This window comes from Anomaloglossus baeobatrachus, chromosome 1 (assembly GCF_048569485.1).
Source record: "Anomaloglossus baeobatrachus isolate aAnoBae1 chromosome 1, aAnoBae1.hap1, whole genome shotgun sequence".
NCBI lineage: Eukaryota > Metazoa > Chordata > Amphibia > Anura > Aromobatidae > Anomaloglossus > Anomaloglossus baeobatrachus.
In genome coordinates, this window is record NC_134353.1 from 25,940,650 (window position 1) to 25,963,583 (window position 22,934).

The 22,934-nt window shown below is 52.9% G+C and overlaps 1 protein-coding gene across 2 annotated transcripts in view; it reads left to right on the top strand.

The window, feature by feature from the left end:
* The window catches only part of ZNF638 (zinc finger protein 638), a 423,199-nt gene that overhangs the window by 235,493 nt on the left and 164,772 nt on the right, over positions 1–22,934 (top strand). For both annotated transcript variants that reach the window (XM_075346112.1, XM_075346120.1), the window contains exon 11: positions 16,709–16,777. In XM_075346112.1, coding sequence (XP_075202227.1) covers positions 16,709–16,777 — 69 coding nt within the window. The remainder of the gene's footprint in view (positions 1–16,708; positions 16,778–22,934) is intronic.

Here is a 22,934-nt window from a genome sequence, read left to right on the forward strand (position 1 = left end):
ATACTGGTAGCCCCGCTGTGGCCCCGGAGGAGTTGGTACAGCCTGGTCTTGACGCTAGGAATCGACGGGCCAGTCCTATTAGGTTCGGACCCCAGCTTACTGTCACAGGGTCCGATTTTCCATCCGGCTCCCCAGAAACTCAACTTGGCTGCCTGGCTTCTGAGGCCCGGGCACTAAAGGCCCAACGGCTTTCTGACAAAGTTGTGGCTACCCTACAGAAGAACCGTAAACCTGTGACTAATAGTATTTACAACAAAATCTGGAAGAGATTTTCCTCCTGGTGTGGTTCTTGGCCTCCTGACCCACTTCGGCCTAATATTGCACAGATTCTAGACTTCCTCCAGAGTGGATTGGACTTAGGCCTTCGGCCTAGCACCCTGAAGGTTCAGGTGTCCGCCCTCAGTGCTGTCTTTGACACGGCTCTGGCAGATCATCGTTGGATCCGTCGGTTCTTTGTGTCCGCTAGTAGGCTCTGTCCACGTCAGAGGGTCCTGACGCCTCGCTGGGATCTCAATGTGGTCCTTACCGGACTATCTCAGTCACCGTTTGAACCTCTGTGCTCTTGTAACATTCGTTCTCTTTCTCACAAGACTGCTTTTCTTGTGGCTATTACGTCTGCTCGCAGAGTCGGAGAACTTCAGGCTTTGTCTATTAGGGAACCTTACCTGACCATCAGAGATAACAGCATTGTTTTTCAGCTGGACCCTTCCTTCCTTCCCAAGGTGGTTTCGGATTTTCACCGTTCTCAGTCCATCGTCCTGCCTTCCTTCTGTCAGAATCCTCGGACTCCGGGTGAGGAAGTGTTTCATTCTTTGGATGTCCGTCGGATAGTGTTGCACTACCTGGAGGTTACTGCTTCTTGGCGCCTTGATTCTAACCTGTTCATCCAGCCCTTTGGCCGCAATAAGGGCAAGAAGGTGGCTAAGAGTACCGTCGCCAACTGGATTGTACGGGCAATTAGAGATGCCTACCTCGCTCAGCATCTCTCTCCACCTACTGGATTCACGGCGCACTCCACCAGGGCTACCTCTGTCTCCTGCGCTGAACGGGCAGGGGCCTCCCCTGAGCAGATCTGCAAGGCGGCTACGTGGTCTTCGCTCCATACTTTCACGAAGCATTATCGGTTGGATCTGGATTCCAACAGGGATTTGGCCTTTGGCAGGAGGGTCCTGCAGGCTGTGGTCCCCCCCTAGGTATCAATTCTTTGGTATTCCTCCTATGCTGTCGTGGAAGGGACTAGAGAAATAAGAATTATTCTTACCGATAATTCGGTTTCTAGGACCTTCCACGACAGCAGGTAATTCCCTCCCCTTTGTATTCATATATTCCTGAATGTGTGGTACTTCTCATATGCTATGGATTCTTTGTAAGACACTGGCTGTGGGATGTGGGAGGGCCCTTTTAAACCTCTTGAACTTCCTGTCCCAATTAGGGCGTGGAGAGACAACCTCCTATGCTGTCGTGGAAGGTCCTAGAAACCGAATTATCGGTAAGAATAATTCTTATTTCTGGGGCAGCTGTGGACTGCAATTCGCAGTGGGGGGCCCAGAAAGTTTGGGCACCCTGCACTGTGGATTCCAATCCCCAGCTGCCTAGTTGTACCTGGCTGGACTCAAAAATTTGGTGAAGCCCACATCATTTTTTTTTTTTTTTTTAATTATTTCATGAAATTCATGAAAAAAATGGCATCTCTATATTTTTGGTTCCCAGCCGGGTACAACTAGGCAGCTGGGGGTTGGGGGCAGCCCGTAGCTGCCTGCTGTACCTGGCTAGCATACAAAAATATGGCGAAGCCCACGTCATTTTCCTAAAAAAGTTTTCAGGGAAAAACCTTTATAAAAAAAAAAAAATGCTTCCCTGCATTTCTATTGCCAGTGAAAGTAACACCAAGCAGCGGGGGCTAGCAGCCAGTAGCTTCTTTGGTTAGCCTTAGCAATAGAAAATGCAGCGGGAGCCCACAAACTGTGATTTTTTTGTTTTTTTATTTTTAATGAATTTTTTTTAAAAAAAATCGGCATGGGCTTCGCCCATCGAGCACCAGAGCATTTTACTGCTCAATTCATCCCAAGTAATCAGATGACTCCAGTGTCGGCCGATTACTTGTTCTGTGTCCCCCTGCATCCATCGCAGCGTGTACGGGCTGTGAGGTCAGCGGAGTGGAGACAGTGACATGCTCTGCTCTGACATAGTGTGCTGCATGTCACCTATCTTTCTCCACTCTGGCACTTATAGTGCAGGTGACCGGATGCTACATGTCACTTAACTGTCTCCACTATGGGACTTGTTGTGCAGGTGAGAGTGTATACAGTTGGTACTATGCAGCAGAAATTACAGAGTGGGGCAGTTAGTGACATGTATCATCCGGTCACCTGCACAACAAGTCCCAGAGTGGAGACAGTGACATGCTCTGCTCTGACACGTAGTGTGCTGCATGTCACTATCTTTCTTCGGCGCTCTATTGGGAGACCCAGACGATTGGGTGTATAGCTACTGCCTCCGGAGGCCACACAAAGCATTACACTAAAAAGTGTAAGGCCCCTCCCCTTCTGGCTATACACCCCCCGTGGGATCACGGGCTGCTCAGTTTTCAAGCTTTGTGCGAAGGAGGCACACATCCATGCATAAGCTCCACTGTTTAGTCAGCAGTAGCTGCTGACTATATCGGATGGAAGAAAAGAGGGCCCATACTAGGGCCCCCAGCATGCTCCCTTCTCACCCCACTTGCGGTTTGTAAGGTTGAGGTACCTATTGCTGGTACGGAGGCTGGAGCCCACATGCTGTTTTCCTTCCCCATCCCCCTGAGGGGCTCTGAGGAAGTGGGATCTTTCCGGCCACCAAGCCCTGAGGCCGGGCTCCATCCACAGACCCATAGAACCTGCTGGATGTGGAGCGGGAGTGCCGTTCAGGGACAAGGCCCTGCAACTTTCAGGTACTCTGTGTCCCCGTATGGCAGGCCACGCACACTCCAGGCTTGCTGGGTGTGCTAGTGCGCCGGGGACTGTAGCGCTGTGCGCTGGGCTTATAGTCCCTGCAGATTACTGGGGGACTTTACGTGTGGGGACCGCCGCGCCGACCGCCCCTGGAGCGGCGGCGCAGCTGCGACTTGTAGTGCGCCGGGGACGCGCCGACCGCGCTTTTACGGCGGCGGCGCTTCTAACTTTAGTCCCCGGCTTTTGCGGCCTAGCGCCGCTTCGTTCCCGCCCCCACCCTGTCACTCAGGGAAAGGGAGAGACGCTGTTCTATAGCAGCGCCGAGGGCTGGAGCCTTATTTGCATTCTCCAGCCCCCTTCACTAGACACAGTGGGCGCCGGGTTCCCGCTCTTGTCTCGGGCACGCCCTCGGCCCGCCCCTCTCCTCTGGACGCCGGCAGCCATTCCGGCACGCAGAGCGGGAAAACGGAGACAAGCGCTGAGCTACCAGCACAGGATTCCGGCGCCACACACCCGCTTTTGTGCGGGCGGTAAGCGGCAACTAAAGTGCTGACCCACTAATGCCGAAGTGTCCTGTTGTACTTTTGTACGGTCGCTATTCAGGATGCAGACCTAGAAACAGCAGCAAAAGATCAGGGGTGCTAAAGCACAGACTCTATATGCTGCTTGTCTTGCATGTGCTGCAGTGTCATGTGTCCTTTATGCTTGTATGCTTTACATTGCACTGTAAGGGCTATTCTTGGCTGTCTACCCGCCTAGATGGCTAGACAGCGGCAGCAAACAGCAATGGTGCTAAGGCACAAGCTTTCAATGCTGCTTGGATTGCATGTACTGCAGAGTTTATTTTCATGCTTGTACATTCACTGCATGTCGCTATTCTTGGCTAATGCTCCTTGATGACTAGACAACAGCAGCAGAAAAGCAAGGGTGCTAAGGCACAAGCTTTCAATGCTGCTTGGATTGCATGTGCTGCAGTGGTTATTTTCATGCTTGTATGCTATACATTCACTGTATGTCGCTTTTCTTGGCTAATGCTCCTGAATAACTAGACAACGGCAGCAGAAAAGCAAAGGTGCCAAGGCACAGGCTTTCTATGCTCCTTGTACTGCATGTGCTGAAGTGTTTATTGTACTTCATGCTTGTATGCTATACATTGCACTGTACGGTCGCTATTCTTGGCTAATGCTCCTAGATGGCTAGACAGCAACAGCAAAAAAAAGCATGGGTGCCAAGGCACAGGCTTTCTATGCTGCTTGTACTGCATGCGATACTGTTCCAGGACCCCCAGTGTGTGCAATTACTCAACGGGGTCTCTGCTACAGGTGGCCAAAAGAACCACCTGTGATCCCTGTCCAGGGACAGGGACGGAGTTGCAGTTTCCGCTGATATATTGTCTGTGACTATGACTAACATCTTACAGACTTTGCAGTCCAGACAGACCTTGGGCAATGTTGATTCAATGCCCCTGGCCACCCTGATTTCGAAACAAATCATGGCTCCAGGAGGGTCCCATGCATCCCAGGGTGCAGGCTCTGACACGGACGACAGTCCCAGACGGCCTAAGCGAGCTCCCTAAGAACGGCCCTCGACTTCATCACAGTACTCTCTGTATGATGATGCAGACGTAGCTGTTCAGGACTCTGATCCTGAGACCGCTCTCAATCCGGATACACCGGATGGTGACGCTATAGTGAATAATCTTATAGCGTCCATCAATGGAAGGTTGGGTATTTCTCCCTCAACTCCTCCAGTGGAGGGGTCAGCTTCACAGCAGAAGAAATCCCTATTTCTTCGGCGCTCTATTGGGAGACCCAGACGATTGGGTGTATAGCACTGCCTCCGGAGGCCACACAAAGTAATTACACTAAAAAGTGTAAGGCCCCTCCCCTTCTGGCTATACACCCCCAGTGGGATCACTGGCTCACCAGTTTTCTGCTTTGTGCGAAGGAGGTCAGACATCCACGCATAGCTCCACTGTTTAGTCAGCAGTAGCTGCTGACTATATCGGATGGAAGAAAAGAGGGCCCATACTAGGGCCCCCAGCATGCTCCCTTCTTACCCCACTTGTGGTTTGTAAGGTTGAGGTACCCATTGCGGGTACGGAGGCTGGAGCCCACATGCTGTTTTCCTTCCCCATCCCCCTGAGGGGCTCTGAGGAAGTGGGATCTTACCGGCCACCAAGCCCTGAGGCCGGGCTCCATCCACAGACCCATAGAACCTGCTGGATGTGGAGCGGGAGTGCCGTTCAGGGACAAGGCCCTGCAACTTTCAGGTACTCTGTGTCCCCGTATGGCAGGCCACGCACTCTCCAGGCTTGCTGGGTGTGCTAGTGCGCCGGGGACTGTAGCGCTGTGCGCTGGGCTTATAGTCCCCGCAGATTACTGGGGGACTTTATGTGTGTGGATCGCCGCGCCGACCGCCCCTGGAGCGACGGCGCAGCTGCGACTTGTAGTGCGCCGGGGTCGCGCCGACCGCGCTTTTACGGCGGCGGCGCTTCTAACTTTAGTCCCCGGCTTTCTGCGGCCTAGCTCCGCTTCGTTAACGCCCCCCACCCTGTCAATCAGGGTAGGGGAGAGACGTTATTCAATCGGCAGCGCCGAGGGCTGGGGCACGATTTACATGCTCCAGCCCTCTCACTGAGCACAGTAGGACACAGGCTTCGCGCTTTTTCTCTGTGCACGCCCTAGGCCCGCCCCCAGGCTTGCAGCTCCCCAGGACGCCGGCAGCCATTATACACATGCAGTCTGGCTGGAGAACGCACGCAGGCTCTGGGGGACCCAGGCGAGGGGTTTCTGGCGACCACACACCCGCGCTAAGCGGGCGGTAAGCAGCACATACGTGCAGCCCCACTAGTGCCACAGTGTTATATTTGTCGCTGTACATAGACACTGCTGTGTCTAGATATATTTAATACTGCACTGTAAGGTCGCTTCTTGGCTGTACACCCTATATTGCTTGAGGAGACAACAGCATGTCATCCGCAAAACGCAAGGGTGCCAAGGCACGGGCTGTATACACTGCTTGTACAGCATGTGGGGCTAATCTACCAGCAGGCTCCAACGACTCTCATTGTGTGCAATGTTCAGTCCCAGTGGCACTTCGTCAGCCAGAGCCTACTGTGGTGGTAGCCCAGGCAGAGACGCCTGTGAACCCTGCCCCGGTGACGGGGACAGAATTTGCAGTCTTTGCTGATAAAATGTCTGTGACTATGACAAAAATCCTGGAAACCTTGCAGTCCAGGCCAGTTGCTCAGACCATAGACACTGCTGTGTCTATGTTCCCCGGTCCCCCTCAGTTGGAACTAATCCGTACTTCAAGGGGGTCCCAGGCATCACAGGCTGAGGGCTCTGACTCCGGTGACAGTCCCAGTCCGCCTAAGCGAGCTCGCTGGGAGAGACCCTCCACGTCATCACGTGGATCAGGGTCTCAGCGAGAAGAGTCCCTATATGAGGGTTCAGAGGTGGGTGATCAGGAGTCTTGTCCTGACGCCGCACTCAATTTGGATACGCCAGATGGTGACGCCATGGTAAATGACCTTATAGCGGCCATCAATAGGCTGTTGGATATTTCTCCCCCAGCCCCTTCTGCAGAGGAGGCAGCTGCACAGCAGGAGAAATTCCATTTCCTGTATCCCAAGCGTAAATTGAGTACTTTTCTGGACCACTCTGACTTCAGAGAATCCATCCAGAAACATAATACTTATCCGGACAAGCGTTTTTCTAGACGCCTTAAGGATACACGGTATCCTTTTCCCCCTGACGTGGTCAAACGCTGGACCCAGTGTCCAAAAGTGGACCCTCCAATATCCAGGCTTGCAGCTAGATCCATAGTTGCAGTGGAGGATGGGGCTTCACTTAAAGATCCCAATGACAGACAGATGGACCTTTGGTTGAAATCTGTCTATGAAGCTATTGGCGCGTCGTTTGCTCCAGCATTCGCGGCCGTGTGGGCGCTCCAAGCTATTTCAGCTGGTCTGGCACAGGTGGACTCTCTCATACGTCCAGCAGTGCCGCAAGTGGCGTCCCTAACTACGCAGATGTTTGCGACCTACGCTATCAATGCGGTACTGGACTCTACGAGCCGTACCTCAATGGCATCTGCCAACTCTGTAGTTTTGCGCAGAGCCTTGTGGTTAAAGGAATGGAAAGCAGATTCTGCTTCTAAAAAATGTTTAACCAGCTTGCCATTATCTGGAGACAGACTGTTTGGTGAGCAATTGGCGGAAATCATCAAACAGTCCAAAGGTAAGGACTCCTCCTTACCCCAGCCCAGATCAAGCAAACCTCCACAGAGGAAGTGGCAGTCAAGGTTTCGGTCCTTTCGAGGCTCGGGCAAGCCCCAATTCTCCTCCTCCAAAGGGACTCAGAAAGAGCAAAGGAGCTCTGATTCCTGGCGGACTCACTCACGCCCCAAGAAAGCAACCGGAGGTACCGCTTCCAAGACGGCTGCCTCATGACTTTCGGCCGCCTCCCTCCGCATCCTCGGTTGGTGGCAGGCTCTCCCGCTTTTGCGACATTTGGCTGCCACAGGTCAAAGACCGGTGGGTAACAGACATTTTGTCTCACGGGTACAGGATAGAGTTCAGTTCTCGTCCTCCGCCTCGGTTCTTCAGAACTTCCCCACATCCCGACCGAGCAGATGCCCTTCTGCAGGCGGTGAATTCTCTAAGAGCAGAAGGAGTGGTGGTCCCTGTTCCTCTTCAGGAACGAGGTCAAGGTTTTTACTCCAATCTCTTTGTGGTGCCAAAAAAGGACGGCTCATTCCGTCCTGTTCTGGACCTAAAACTGCTCAACAAGCATGTGAACGCCAGGCGGTTCCGGATGGAATCCCTACGCTCAGTCATTGCCTCAATGTCTCAAGGAGAATTCCTAGCATCAATAGACATCAAGGATGCTTATCTCCACGTGCCGATTGCTACAGAGCACCAACGCTTTCTACGCTTCGTGATAGGAGACGACCATCTTCAGTTCGTAGCTCTGCCATTTGGTCTAGCGACAGCCCCACGGGTGTTCACCAAGATCATGGCGGCAGTGGTAGCAGTCTTGCACTCTCAGGGACACTCTGTGATCCCTTACTTGGACGATCTACTGGTCAAGGCACCCTCTCAAGAGGCATGCCAACTCAGCTTGACTGTTGCACTGGAGACTCTCCAGACGTTCGGGTGGATCATCAACTTCTCAAAGTCAAATCTGTCACCGACCCAATCACTAACGTATCTTGGCATGGAGTTTCATACTCTCTCAGCGATAGTGAAGCTTCCGCTGGACAAGCAGAGGTCACTACAGACTGGGGTGCAGGCTCTCCTTCAAAGTCAGTCGCACTCCTTAAGACGCCTCATGCACTTCCTCGGGAAGATGGTGGCGGCAATGGAAGCGGTTCCGTTTGCGCAGTTTCATCTGCGCCCACTTCAATGGGACATTCTCCGCCAATGGGACGGGAAGTCAACATCCCTGGACAGGAAAGTATCCCTTTCCCAGACGGCCAAGGACTCTCTGCAGTGGTGGCTTCTTCCCACCTCATTATCACAGGGAAAATCCTTCCTACCCCCATCCTGGGCGGTGGTCACGACAGACGCGAGTCTGTCAGGTTGGGGAGCAGTTTTTCTCCACCACAGGGCTCAGGGGACGTGGACCCAGCAGGAGTCCACCCTTCAGATCAATGTTCTGGAAATCAGAGCAGTGTATCTTGCCCTACTAGCCTTCCAGCAGTGGCTGGAAGGAAGGCAGATCCGAATTCAGTCGGACAACTCCACAGCGGTGGCATACATCAACCACCAAGGGGGGACACGCAGTCGGCAAGCCTTCCAGGAAGTCCGGCGGATTCTGATGTGGGTGGAGGCCACAGCCTCCACCATATCCGCAGTTCACATCCCCGGCGTAGAAAACTGGGAAGCAGACTTCCTCAGTCGCCAGGGCATGGACGCAGGGGAATGGTCCCTTCACCCAGACGTGTTTCAGGAAATCTGTCACCGCTGGGGGGTGCCGGACGTCGACCTAATGGCGTCACGGCACAACAACAAGGTCCCAACCTTCATGGCACGGTCTCGCGATCAAAGAGCGCTGGCGGCAGACGCCCTAGTACAAGATTGGTCGCAGTTCCGGCTCCCTTATATGTTTCCACCTCTGGCACTCTTGCCCAGAGTGCTACGCAAGATCAGATCCGATTGCAGCCGCGTCATACTTGTCGCCCCAGACTGGCCGAGGAGGGCGTGGTACCCGGATCTGTGGCAGCTCACGGTCGGCCAACCGTGGGCACTACCAGACCGACCAGACTTACTGTCCCAAGGGCCGTTTTTCCATCGGAATTCTGCGGCCCTGAACCTGACTGTGTGGCCATTGAGTCCTGGATTCTAGCGTCTTCAGGATTGTCCCAAGGGGTCGTTGCCACCATGAGACAGGCTAGGAAGCCCACGTCCGCTAAGATCTACCACAGAACGTGGAGGATATTCTTATCCTGGTGCTCTGCTCAGGGAGTGTCTCCCTGGCCATTTGCATTGCCTACCTTTCTTTCTTTCCTGCAATCTGGGTTAGAAAAAGGTTTGTCGCTCGGCTCCCTTAAAGGTCAGGTCTCGGCGCTATCCGTCTTTTTTCAGAGGCGTTTGGCACGCCTTCCTAAGGTGCGCACGTTCCTACAGGGGGTTTGCCATATCGTACCCCCGTACAAGCGGCCGTTAGATCCATGGGATCTGAACAGGGTACTAGTTGCCCTCCAGAAGCCGCCCTTCGAGCCTCTGAGGGAGGTTTCACTTTCTAGACTATCACAGAAAGTGGCTTTTCTGGTAGCGATCACGTCTCTTCGGAGAGTGTCTGAGCTGGCAGCACTATCATCCAAGGCTCCCTTCCTGGTCTTCCACCAGGACAAGGTAGTGCTGCGCCCCATTCAGGAGTTTCTCCCGAAGGTGGTATCCTCTTTTCATCTTAATCAGGATATCTCTTTGCCTTCTTTTTGTCCTCATGCAGTTCATCGGTATGAGAAGGATTTACATTTGTTAGATCTGGTGAGAGCACTCAGAATCTACATTTCCCGCACGGCGCCCTTGCGCCGTTCGGATGCACTCTTTGTCCTTGTCGCTGGTAAGCGCAAAGGGTCGCAGGCTTCTAAGGCCACCCTGGCTCGATGGATCAAAGAACCGATTCTTGAAGCCTACCGTTCTGCTGGGCTTCCGGTTCCATCAGGGCTGAAGGCCCATTCTACCAGAGCCGTGGGTGCATCCTGGGCATTACGACACCAGGCTACGGCTCAACAGGTGTGCCAGGCAGCTACCTGGTCGAGTCTGCACACTTTCACCAAACATTATCAGGTGCATACCTATGCTTCGGCGGACGCCAGCCTAGGTAGAAGAGTCCTGCAGGCGGCAGTTGCCTCCCCGTAGGGGAGGGCTGTCTTGCAGCTCTAACATGAGGTATTTCTTTACCCACCCAGGGACAGCTTTTGGACGTCCCAATCGTCTGGGTCTCCCAATAGAGCGCCGAAGAAGAAGGGAATTTTGTTACTTACCGTAAATTCCTTTTCTTCTAGCTCTTATTGGGAGACCCAGCACCCACCCTGTTGTCCTTCGGGATTTTTGGTTTGTTTGCGGGTACACATGTTGTTCATGTTGAACGGTTTTCAGTTCTCCGATGTTACTCGGAGTGAATTTGTTTAAACCAGTTATTGGCTTTCCTCCTTCTTGCTTTTGCACTAAAACTGGTGAGCCAGTGATCCCACTGGGGGTGTATAGCCAGAAGGGGAGGGGCCTTACACTTTTTAGTGTAATTACTTTGTGTGGCCTCCGGAGGCAGTGCTATACACCCAATCGTCTGGGTCTCCCAATAAGAGCTAAAAGAAAAGGAATTTACGGTAAGTAACAAAATTCCCTTCTTCGGTATCTCAAGCGTATATGGAGTACTTTTCTGGTCACTCTGACTCCAGAGAAGCAGTCCAGGAACACCACGCTTATCCCGATAAGCGTTTCTCCAACCGTATTGAGGATGCGCGTTGTCTCTTCCCCCCTGACTTGCTCAAGCGCTCCAAGGGTGGATCCCCCAATCTCCAGGCTTGCGGCTAGATCTATAGTTGCAGTGGAAGATGGGACTTCACTTAAAGATGCCATTGACAGACAGATAGCCCTCTGGTTGCAATCTGTCTATGAAGCTATCGGCGGGTCGGTTGCCCCGGCATTCGCAGCCATAGAGGCACTCCAAGCTATTTCAGCTAGTATTGCGCAGAGGGACGCGGTCACATGTACATCTTGGCCGCAGTAGCGTCCTTCACCTCGCAATGTCGGCATTGCGACTCAAGCTGTTTATGCTGTCCTGGACTCTACGAGCCGTACGTCAGTGGCGTCCGCCAACTCCGTGTTGTTACGCTCCTAGTGTTAAGGGATTGGAGCAGATGCTGCTTCCACAAAAGTGCTTAACCAGATTGCCTTTATCTGGTGACAGACTGTTTCGTGAGCGGTTGGATTAAATCATTCAACTGTCCAAGGGTACGGATTCTTCCTTACCCCAGCTATCAAACAAGACCCATCAGGAGAAGGGACAGTCGAGGTTTCGGTCCTTCCCAGGCTCGGGCACGTCCCAGTTGCCCTCGTCCAACAGGACTCAAAAGGCTCAGAGGGGCGCAGGTTCCTGGCGGGCTCAATCACGCCCGGAGAAGGCAGCCGGAGGAACCGCTACCAAGGCGGTTTCCTCATGACTTTCAGCCCTCTCTCTCTCCGCGTCCGCGGTCGGTGGCAGACTCCCCCGCTTTAGCGACATTTAACTGCCACAGGTCAATGGCCGGGGGGTGAGAGACAGTTTGTCGCAAAAACTTCCTCACCGGCCGAGCCGAGGCTCTTCTGCAGGCAGTAGGAGTCGTAATCCCGGTTCCTCCTCAGGAACAAGAGACACTTTTTACTCCGATCTGGTCGGGGTGACAAAATAGGACGACTCTTTCCGTTCCGTTCTGGACCTTAAACTGCTCAACAAGCACGTGAAAACCAGGCGGTTCCGGATGGAATCCCTCCGCTCCGTCATTGCCTCAATGTCTCAAGGAGATTTCCTAGCATCAATAGACATCAGGATGCTTATCTCCACGTGCCGATTGCTCCAGAGCACCGGCGTCTGCTACGATTCGTTATTGAAGACGAGCATCTTCGGTTCGTAGCCCTACCCTTCGGTCTGGCGACAGCCCCACGGGTTTTCACCAAGTTCATGGCAGCAGTGGGACCACTCCCGCACTCTCAGGGTCACCCTGTGATCCCTTACTTAGACCATCTACTTGTCAAGGCACTCTTTTAAGAGGCATGCCAACACAGCCTGAACATGGCGCTGGAGACTTCCCAGAGTTTCGGGTGGGTCCTCAACTTTTCAAAGTTAAACCCAATCGCTGGCATATCTTAGCTTGGGGTTTCACACTCTCTCAGCGATGGTGAAGCTTCCACTGGACAAACAGCGGTCACTACAGACGGGGGTGCAGTCTCTCCTTCAAGGAGACACCTCATCCAGAGGCAGTCCCTTTCACGCAGTTTCATCTGCGTCCACTTCAATAGAACATTCTTCGCTAATGGGAGGGGAAGTCGATGTCCCTACACAGGAACGTCCCCCTTTCTCAGACGATCAAGGACTCTCTTCAGAGGAGTCCACTCTTCAGATCAATTGTCTGGAGCTCTGGGCAGTGTATATTGCCCTGCAAGACTTCCTGCAGTGGCTGGAAGGCAAACAGATCCGAATTCAGTCGGACAATCCACAGCGGTGGCATACATCAACCACCAAGGCGGACTACGCAGTCGGCGAGCCTCCCAGGAAGTCCGCCGGATTCTGCTAGGGGTGGAAGACAGAGCATACACCATATCCGCAGTTCACATCCCGGGCGTAGAAAACTGGGAAGCAGACTTCCTCAGTCACCAGGGCGTGGACGCAGGAGAATGGTCTCTGCACCCGGACGGGTTTCACGAATCGGCACAACAGCAAGGTCCCGGTTTTCATGACGATCAAAGAGCTCTGGCGACAGGCATCTCACGGTCGGTCAACCGTGGGCACTACCAGACCGGCCAGACTTACTGTCCCAAGGGCCGTTTTTCCATCTGAATTCTACGGCCCTGAACCTACTGTGTGGCCATTGCGTCCTAGATCCTAGTGTCCTCAGGATTATCCCAAGGGGTCGTTGCCACCATGAGACAGGCTATGAAGCCCACGTCTGCTAAGATCTACCACGGAAGTGGAAGATTTTCTTTTACTGGTGCTCTGTACAAGGAGTGTCCCCCTGGCCATTGGCATTGCCTACTTTTCTTTCCTTCCTGCAATCTGGGTTGGAAAAGGGCTTGTCGCTCGGCTCCCTTAAAGGGCAAATCTCGGCGCTATTGGTGTTTTTTCAGAAGCGTCTAGCACGACGTCCGCAGGTACGCACGTTCCTGCAGGGGGTTTGTCATATCGTCCCCCCGTACGAGCGGCCGTTAGATCCATGGGATCTGAACAGGGTACTAGTTGCTCTCCAGAAGCCGCCTTTCGATTCTCTGACGGATGTTTCACTCTCTCGACTATCACGGAAAGTGGCCTTTCTGGTAGCGATCACGTCTCTTCGGAGAGTGTCTGAGCTAGCAGCGCTGTCATCCAAGGCTCCCTTCCTGGTGGTCCACCAGGACAAGGTAGTGCTGCGCCCCATTCAGGAGTTTCTCCCTAAGGTAGTATCCTCGTTTCATATTAATCAGGATATCTCCTTACCTTCCTTTTGTCCTCATCCGGTTCACCGGTATGAAAAGGATTTACATTTGTTAGATCTGGTGAGAGCACTCAGAATCTACATTTCCCGCGCGGCGCCCCTGCGCCGCTCTGATGCACTCTTTGTCCTTGTCGCTGGCCAGCGCAAGGGGTCGCAGGCTTCTAAAGCCACCCTGGCTCGATGGATCAAAGAACCAATTCTGGAAGCCTACCGTTCTGCGGGGCTTCCGGTTCCTTCAGGGCTGAAGGCCCATTCAACCAGAGCCGTGGGTGCGTCCTGGGCATTACGACACCAGGCTTCGGCTCAATAAGTGTGCCAGGCAGCTACCTGGTCGAGTTTGCACACTTTCACCAAACATTATCAGGTGCATACCTATGCTTCGGCGGACGCCAGCCTAGGTAGAAGAGTCCTGCAGGCGGCAGTGGCCTCCTCGTAGAGGAGGGCTGTCTTGCAGCTCTAACTTGAGGTATTTTGTTACCCACCCAGGGACTGCTTTTGGACGTCCCAATCGTCTGGGTCTCCCAATAGAGCGCCGAAGAAGAAGGGAATTTTGTTACTTACCGTAAATTCCTTTTCTTCTAGCTCCTATTGGGAGACCCAGCACCCGCCCTGTTGTCCTTCGGGATTTTTGGTTTGTTTGCGGGTACACATGTTGTTCATGTTGAACGGTTTTCAGTTCTCCGATGTTACTCGGAGTGAATTTGTTTAAACCAGTTATTGGCTTTCCTCCTTCTTGCTTTAGCACTAAAACTGAGCAGCCCGTGATCCCACGGGGGGTGTATAGCCAGAAGGGGAGGGGCCTTACACTTTTTAGTGTAATGCTTTGTGTGGCCTCCGGAGGCAGTAGCTATACACCCAATCGTCTGGGTCTCTCAATAAGAGCTAGAAGAAAAGGAATTTACGGTAAGTAACAAAATTCCCTTCTTCTCCACTCTGGGACTTATTGTGCAGGTGACCGGATGATACATGTCACTAACTGCCCCACTCTGAGACTTGTTCAGGTGAGAGTGTATACAGTTGGAACAATGCAGCAGAAGTCACAGAGTGGAGCAAGTTAGTGACATGTATCATCCGGTCACCTGCACAACAAGTCCCAGAGTGGATACAGTGACATGCAACACACTATGTGTCAGAGCAGAGCATGTCACCAACTTGCTCTGCTCTGTCACCTGCGGTGCTGCATGTCACGGTTTTGCCGCGATTTGGTGCCTTTTTTGCTGCGTTTTTGCTCACTGCGTTTTTAATCAGTGCACAATGCCATTAAAGATTGTTGATGAAAAAAATAAAAAAGGTCTGATGTCATTTCCTTATTCAAAATGTTCATTGTATGCAGGAGAGCAGACAGCAGCTGCAGAACTACAAGGCTCAGCATCCTCCATTCACTAGTGTATGCAGGAGAGCAGACAGCAGCTGCAGAACTACAAGGCTCAGCATCCTCCATCCAGGACTGTATGCAGTTTTTTACCCAAAAAGAAAAAAAAAATGACATGGGCTTCGCCATATTTTTGTATGCTAGCCGGGTACAGCAGGCAGGTACGGGCTGCCCCCAACCCCCAGCTGCCTATTTGTACCCGACTGGGAACCAAAAATATAGAGAAGCCCTTTTTTTTTTTTTTTTTAATTTCATGAATTTCATGAAATAATTTGAAAAAAAAAAATGACGTAAGCTTCGCCTAATTTTAGTGTCCAGCCGGGTACAATTAGGCAGCTGGGGATTGGAATCCACAGTGAAGGGTGCCCAAGCTTTCTGGGCACCCCCATTGCGAATTGCAGTCCGCAGCCACCCCGGAAAATGGCGCTTTCATAGCAGCGCCATCTTCTGGCGCTGTATCCAACTCTTCCAGCTGCCCTGATGCCGGGTGGCTAGCTAGGTAATAATGGAGTTAGGGCTAGCTGTATATTATCAGCTAGCCCTAAGCCCGAAATTCATGGTGTCACGCCAATATTAGACATGGCCACCATGAATTTCTAGTAATGATAAAAAAAAAACACAACACACAGAAAAATATTTTTATTAGAAATAAAACACAACACAATTAGTGACTCCATCTTTATTGAAATAAAGAACCCCCCTCCGCAGTAATCCTGGGTTAGGGTCCCGCGCCGTCCAATCAGGATCCAATATCATCTGATCGGTTTGCCGGAAGGCAAAGCGATCAGATGATGTGTCAGGTTAAACTACGTGAATCACATCACACATCAGCTGATTGTATAAAAGCCGATTATACAATCAGCTGAAGCATCAGTGCAAAAAAAAAAAATAATAAATAAAATACTCACGTCTGTGCTGATTACCGGCAGCTCCTGGAGCGGAGTCTGATCCTGGCCCATCGCTGCAGCAGCTGCCGGTAATCAGCTGATGAAGTCCCCTGACGGCAGGATCAGCTGATAGCCGGCCGGGCGCGAAAAAGCCGGCGACACCACGAGAATCGATCAGCTGATGCGTCAGGTGACTGCATCAGGTGATCCACCGCCAGGTCCTGCAAGCTTCGTACGTGCCCCGGGGAGACTGCACACAGCCGAAGCGGCGGGACCGGGATAGGGGCTGGAAGCAGGCATGGCACCGGGACCCTGCAGACAGGTGAGTATGACATATACATACACACTCACACACGCACTGTATATACGCATACACATACACTGTATATACGCACACACACTGTATATATACACACACACACTGTATATACGCGCACACATACACTGTATATACACACACACACTTTCTTCCCCTGGCTGTGTAGAGCTGCTGCTGTCTCTGTATGATTGATCTCAGTGCATCCACAGGGAAGAGGCAGGGAGGAGGGTTTGGGTGGGAGCAGAATGGGTGTGTTAGATAAGCCAGACACCGCCCTAGAGCCACAAAGAATTCTGGGACTTGTAGGAACTGAACACAGGAAGTCAGAGGAGAGATTAACCCCATCAGAGCTGGAGCCAGCAATGAAGATGTGCTGCTAGTGTACAATAAAAGGTAATTTTGCTGAAAAAACATAATAGATGTGTTGAGGGGCACATATTGGCAAGATTTATCAGAAAAAAAAAAAAATCAGTTTTGGTAACTGGACAACTTCTTTAATGAGAATGATTTCTCTCTGCAGCCACCCCCCCGGTGAAAGAAGAGCCAGAGAAGAAGCAGCCGGAGAAGCCGGAACCTGATGATGATCTAGGTATGGTTGGGGCACACAGACGTGTGTTGTCTCCGTGTTTCGTGAGCTTATGCTCATATACTTTTCCGCAATTAGGTCACATAGCGGAATGATCTGTTCTGTAATTTATTTATTTTGCAGGAGGGGAAGGTTCACATGCATATTTTGTAGAAATTGTCTGGCAGGGTGTATCTTGTGCAGCGGCCATAAGTTTAATGACCGTTGCTGGATCGCTAGCAGTTGACCTTTTACTAGACACGGTTATGGTGCGGTAACGTCAGACCGGCCGATCAAAAGAGAAGCCCCGGACGTTGTCCAATAACAGGCGTTTTCTTTGTCGCTCCATTGGGAGACCCAGACAATTGGGTGTATAGCTTCTGCCTCCGGAGGCCACACAAAGTATTACACTTTAAAAAGTGTAACCCCTCCCCTCTGCTATACACCCTCCCGTGCATCACGGGCCCATCAGTTTTTATGCTTTGTGTTGAAGGAGGCACACATGCACGCAAGCTCCACATTTTAGTCAGCAGCAGCTGCTGACTATATTGGATGGAAGAAAAGAGGTCCTATTACAGGGCTCCCGGCATGCTCCCTTCTCACCCCACTCTTGAGTCGGCGGTGCTGTTAAGGTTGAGGTACCCATTGCGGGTACATAGGCAGGAGCCACATGCCGTTTTCCTTCCCCATCCCTTACAGGGCTCTGGGTGAAGTGGGATCCTTAAACGGTCACCAGGCACTGGGACCGCGCTCCCTCCGCAGCCCCTGGGGAATCTGCTGGACAGGAGCCCGGGTATCGTCAGGGACATGGCCCTGCTACTCTGAGGTACTCTGTCCCCTTGGGGACGGCGCATAGAGCGCCTGTTTGATACACGCTGCAGCAGCTGCTGGGTGTGTTGGTGCGCCGGGACTACCGCGCTGGCCGCGCTTGTTTGCCGGCCGCGCTTATAACTCGAGTCCCCGGCTTTTGCGGCCTAGTGCCGCATATTCCCGCCCCCGGGCCTGCCAGTCAGGAGTAAGGGCGGGACGCTGCACGGAACGTCAGCGCTGAGGGCAGGAGCATACTCTGTATCCTCCTCCCCCCTCACTGTGCACAGTGGGGCACCAGATTCCCGCACTTTTTAGTGCACGCCCACGGCTCCCTCTTCCTCTCAGAACGCTAGCAGCCATTACTAGCAGCACGGCTGACGCTGGGGATCTTCAGAAACGAGCTCCAACAGCGTTGGGAGCCCAGGCAGGGAATCTGGTGGTCACACAAACGCTGAGGGCGGTCGGTAAGCAGCACCTGTTACTAGGTGCTTGCTCCCCTGGATGCAGAAGTGTATATTTATATCCTTATTTTGTATACATTACTCTGTACGGCCGCACTGTTGCCTTGGCTATATACCCTCTCTGATGTCTCTAAAAGGAGACAACAGCATGTCGTCCGAAAAAAGCAAGGGTGCCAGGGCACAGGTTTACTTTGCAACCTGTACCTCATGTGCGGCTATGCTACCTGCAGGTTCCACCTACCCTCATTGTGCGCAATGCTCGGCCCCTGTGACACTCACTCAGCCGGAGCCTTTGCCACTGGTGGGACCCTCGGCCCAGGTAGAACAGTCGGCTGCCACTGTCCAGGTGACAGGGACAGAGTTTGCAGTATTTGCTGACAAACTTTCTGAATCTATGGATAGATGGTCTGCTAAGATTCTAGAGGCTTTGCAGTCCAGACTAGTAACACAGATCCCGGGCACTGTTGAATCATTGTCCCCAGGCCCCCCTAGGTTGGAGCAGCAAAGTGCTCCTGGGGCGACTCATAGCTCCCACGGTGAGGACTATGACACGGACCGCAGTCCCAGGCCAGCTAAGCGGGCTCGCCGGGAGCTTCCCTCGACTTCATCACAGTGTTCAGGGTCTCAGCATGAGGAATCTCTGGAAGATGAAGCGGAGGTGGCAGATCAGGGCTCTGATTCTGACGCCGCTCTCAACCTTGATACACCTGAAGGGGACGCCATAGTAAATGACCTTATAGCGTCCATCAATCAGGTGTTAGATCTTTCTCCTCCAACTCCTCAGATTGAGGAGTCAGCTTCTCAGCAGGAGAAATTCCATTTTAGGTTTCCTAAACGAGCACGGAGTGCATTTCTTGATCACTGCGACTTCAGAGATACAGTCCAGAAACACCGAGCTTTTCCAGATAAGCGCTTTACTAAGCGCCTTAATGACACACGTTATCCCTTTCCCCCTGACGTAGTCAAGGGGTGGGCTCAGTGTCCCAAGGTGGATCCTCCAGTCTCCAGACTGGCGGCTAGATCCATTGTTCCAGTGGCAGATGGTGCATCACTCAAGGATGCCACTGACAGGCAGATAGAGCTCCTGATGAAATCCATCTGTGAGGCTATAGGCGCGTCTTTTGCTCCGGCATTTGCAGCCGTATGGGCACTCCAAGCTATCTCAGCTTGTCAGTCTGAGATTAATGCAGTTACACGTGCCTCTACTCCGCAGGTGGTGTCCTTAACCTCTCAGACGTCGGCGTTTGCGTCCTACGCCATGAATGCTGTCCTGGACTCTGCGAGCCGTACGGCGGTAGCATCCGCCAATTCGGTGGCAGTCCGCAGGGCCATGTGGCTACGTGAATGGAAGGCAGACTCTGCTTCCAAGAAGTTCTTAACCGGTTTGCCATTTCTTTGTCGCTCCATTGGGAGACCCAGACAATTGGGTGTATAGCTACTGCCTCCGGAGGTCACACAAAGTATTACACTCAAAAGTGTAAGGCCCCTCCCCTTCTGGCTATACACCCCCAGTGGGATCACTGGCTCACCAGTTTTGTGCTTTGTGCGAAGGAGGTCAGACATCCACGCATAGCTCCACTGTTTAGTCAGCAGCAGCTGCTGACTATGTCGGATGGAAGAAAAGAGGGCCCATACTAGGGCCCCCAGCATGCTCCCTTCTCACCCCACTTTTGTCGGAGGTGTTTGTTAAGGTTGAGGTACCCATTGTGGGTACGGAGGCTGGAGCCCACATGCTGCTTTCCTTCCCCATCCCCTTTCGGCTCTGGGTGAAGTGGGATCATATCGGTCTCCAGGCACTGAGGCCGTGCTCCATCCACAGCTCCTGGGAATCTGCTGGACATGGAGCGGAGTATCCTCAGGGACATGGCCCTGCTACGTTGAGGTACTCTGTGTCCCTGTGGGGACCGCGCACGGACACACGGCAGCATTGCTGGGTGTGTTAGTGCGCCAGGGACGGCGGCGCTGCCCGCACTAGTGCCATCGCACACTACAGCTTGCTGGGTGTGTTAGTGTATTAGGGGACTACCGCGCTAACCGCCGTTGCCATTTTCTTCAGCGCTCTATTGGGAGACCCAGACGATTGGGGTATAGCTACTGCCCTCCGGAGGCCACACAAAGCACTACACTAAAAAGTGCAAGGCCCCTCCCCTTCTGGCTATACCCCCCCGTGGTGTCACGGGTTCTCCAGTTTTCAAGCTTTGTGCGAAGGAGGTCAGACATCCACGCATAGCTCCACAGATTTTAGTCAGCAGTAGCTGCTGACTATTTCGGATGGAAGAAAAGAGGGCCCATATAGGGCCCCCAGCATGCTCCCTTCTCACCCGTTGATGGTGTTGTAAGGTTGAGGTACCTATTGCTGGTACGGCGGCTGGAGCCCACATGCTGTTTTCCTTCCCCATCCCCCTGAGGGGCTCTGGGTGAAGTGGGATCCTGCCGACCTCAAACCTCTGACGCCGGGCTCCATCCACAGACCCATTTGAACCTGCTGGATACGGAGCTGGAGTACCGTTCAGGGACATGGCCCTGCACCATTACAGGTACTCTGTGTCCCCGGACACACAGACACAGCACACTCCAGACTTGCTGGGTGTGCTAGTGCGCCGGGGACAGTAAGGGGTTACAGTCACTGCAGCCTTGCTGAGTGACTTTGTGTTTTGGGAACTACCGCGCCGGACGCTCCGGGAGCGGCGGCGCGGCTGGGACTTGTAGTTCGCCGGGGACTGGGCGCCGACCGCGCTTTTACGGCGGCGGCGCTTATAAATCCAGTCCCCGGCTTCTGCGGCCTAGTGCCGCTTCGTTCCCGCCCCCTCCCTGTCACTCAGGGAAGGGGACAGGCGCTGAGCAATCAGCAGCGCCGAGGGCTGGAGCCTTATTTACATGCTCCAGCCCTCTCACTGCACACTGTCGGACGCCGGATTCCCGCTCTGCCTTGGGGGCACGCCCACGGCCCGCCCCTCCTCACATGAGCTGGGGAAGAAGCCGGCAGCCATTACTGCAGTCCGAGCTCGGACTTTCAGCAACCAGGCAGGACGGTGGCGATCATACACCCGCTTATAGGCGGGCGGTAAGCGGCACACATAGTGCTGACCACATATAACTGCAGTGTGTACATGTGTTGTTTTTAACTGCATAGGTCGCTATATGCCCGCTTGGGGAGCGACACATCAGCAGCAGGAAAGCAGGTGTGCTAAGGCACAGGCTTTCTAGGCTGCTTGTATTGCACGACTGAGGTGTTCATTTGTGTTTATGCTTATGTGCTATACATTGCACTGTACAGTCGCTAGTCTTAGCTATATTCTCCTGGAATGGCTAGACTACAGCAGCAGAAAACCAAGGGTGCTGGGGCACAGGTTTTTTTCTATGCTGCTTGTATTGCATGGGCTGCAGTGTGCATTTGTACTTGTGCTTGTATGCTATACATTGCACTGTATGGTCACTCTTCTGGGCCATATTCCCCTAGAGGACTAGTCTACAGCAGCAGAAGAGCTGGGGTGCCAGGGCACAGGCTTCTATGCTGCTTGTATTGCTTGTGCTGCAGTGTTCATTTGTACTTGTGCTTGTAGGCTATACATTGCACTGTAGGGTCACTCTTGGCTATATTCCCCTAGATGACTAGTCTACAGCAGCAGAAGAGCAGGGGTGCCAGGGCACAGGCTTCTATGCTGCTTGTATTGCTTGTGCTGCAGTGGTCATTTGTACTTTATGCCTGTATGCTATACATTGCACTGTACGGTCACCAATCTTGGCTATATACTTCTAGATAGCTAGTCGGCAGCGGCAAAAAAGCAACACAGATTTTCAGTGTTGTTTTTACTACATGGGATGCTGTTCATGACACCGTCCCATTGTGTGCATGCTCCCCTGTAGCACGTCGTCTGCGGGGGTCTCTAGCACTTCGTCTGCCGGAGTTTCTACTAGTTGTGGCCAAAGAAACCTCCTGTCAACCCTGTCCATGGACAGGGACGGAGTAGTCATAATATAGAGACTTGCAGTCCAGACAGGCCATGGGCAATCTACTTGACCAAAAGGCAGCTCTTCAGGGCTTTGATACTGACATCGCTATCGATCCGGATACACCGGGTGGTAACGCCATACGGAATGTCCTATACCGTCCATCAATGGAAGGTTGGATCTTTCTCCCTCAGCTCCCCCAGTGGAGATAGGAGACGAACAGGAGAAGTCCCTTTTCAGTATCTCACACAGATATTGAGTATTTTTCTGGCCACGCTGACTTCAGAGAAGCAGTCCAGGAACACCACGCTTACCAGATAAGCGTCTTCTCCAAACGTTTTTAGGATACACGTTATCCCTTTTCCCCTGACGTGGTCAGCGCTGGACCCAGGGTCCAAAGGTGGATTCCCCAATCTCCAGGCTTGCATCTAGAGCCATAGTTGCACTGGAGATGGGGCTTCACTTAAAGATGCCAGTCACAGACAGATGGACTCTGGTTGAAATCTGTCTAGGAAGCTATCGGCGTGTCGGTTGCTCCGGCATCCACAGCCGTATAGGCAACCTAACCTTTTCAGCTGTTCTTGCGCAGCTGGCCTTGAGCACAGGGACATCTGTACCGCAGAGGCGTCCGTAACCCCGCAATGTCTGCACTGCGACTTACCCTGTTAATACTGTCCTAAAAGTACAGTCGAGGTTTCGGTCCTTCCCAAGGCCCGGCAGGTCCCAATTGTCCTCGTGCAAAAGGGCTACAAAACCTCAGACGGGCTCAGATTCCGGCCGGGCTCAATCACGCCCAAGGAAGGCAGTCGGAGGAACCGCTACCAAGGCGGTCTCCTCAGGACTCTCAGCTCTCTCTCTCTCTCTCCGCATCCGCGGTTGATGGCAGACTCCCCCGCCTTTGGCGACATTTAGCTGCCACAGGTCACAGACCGGTGGGTGACGGACATTGTGCTCACGTG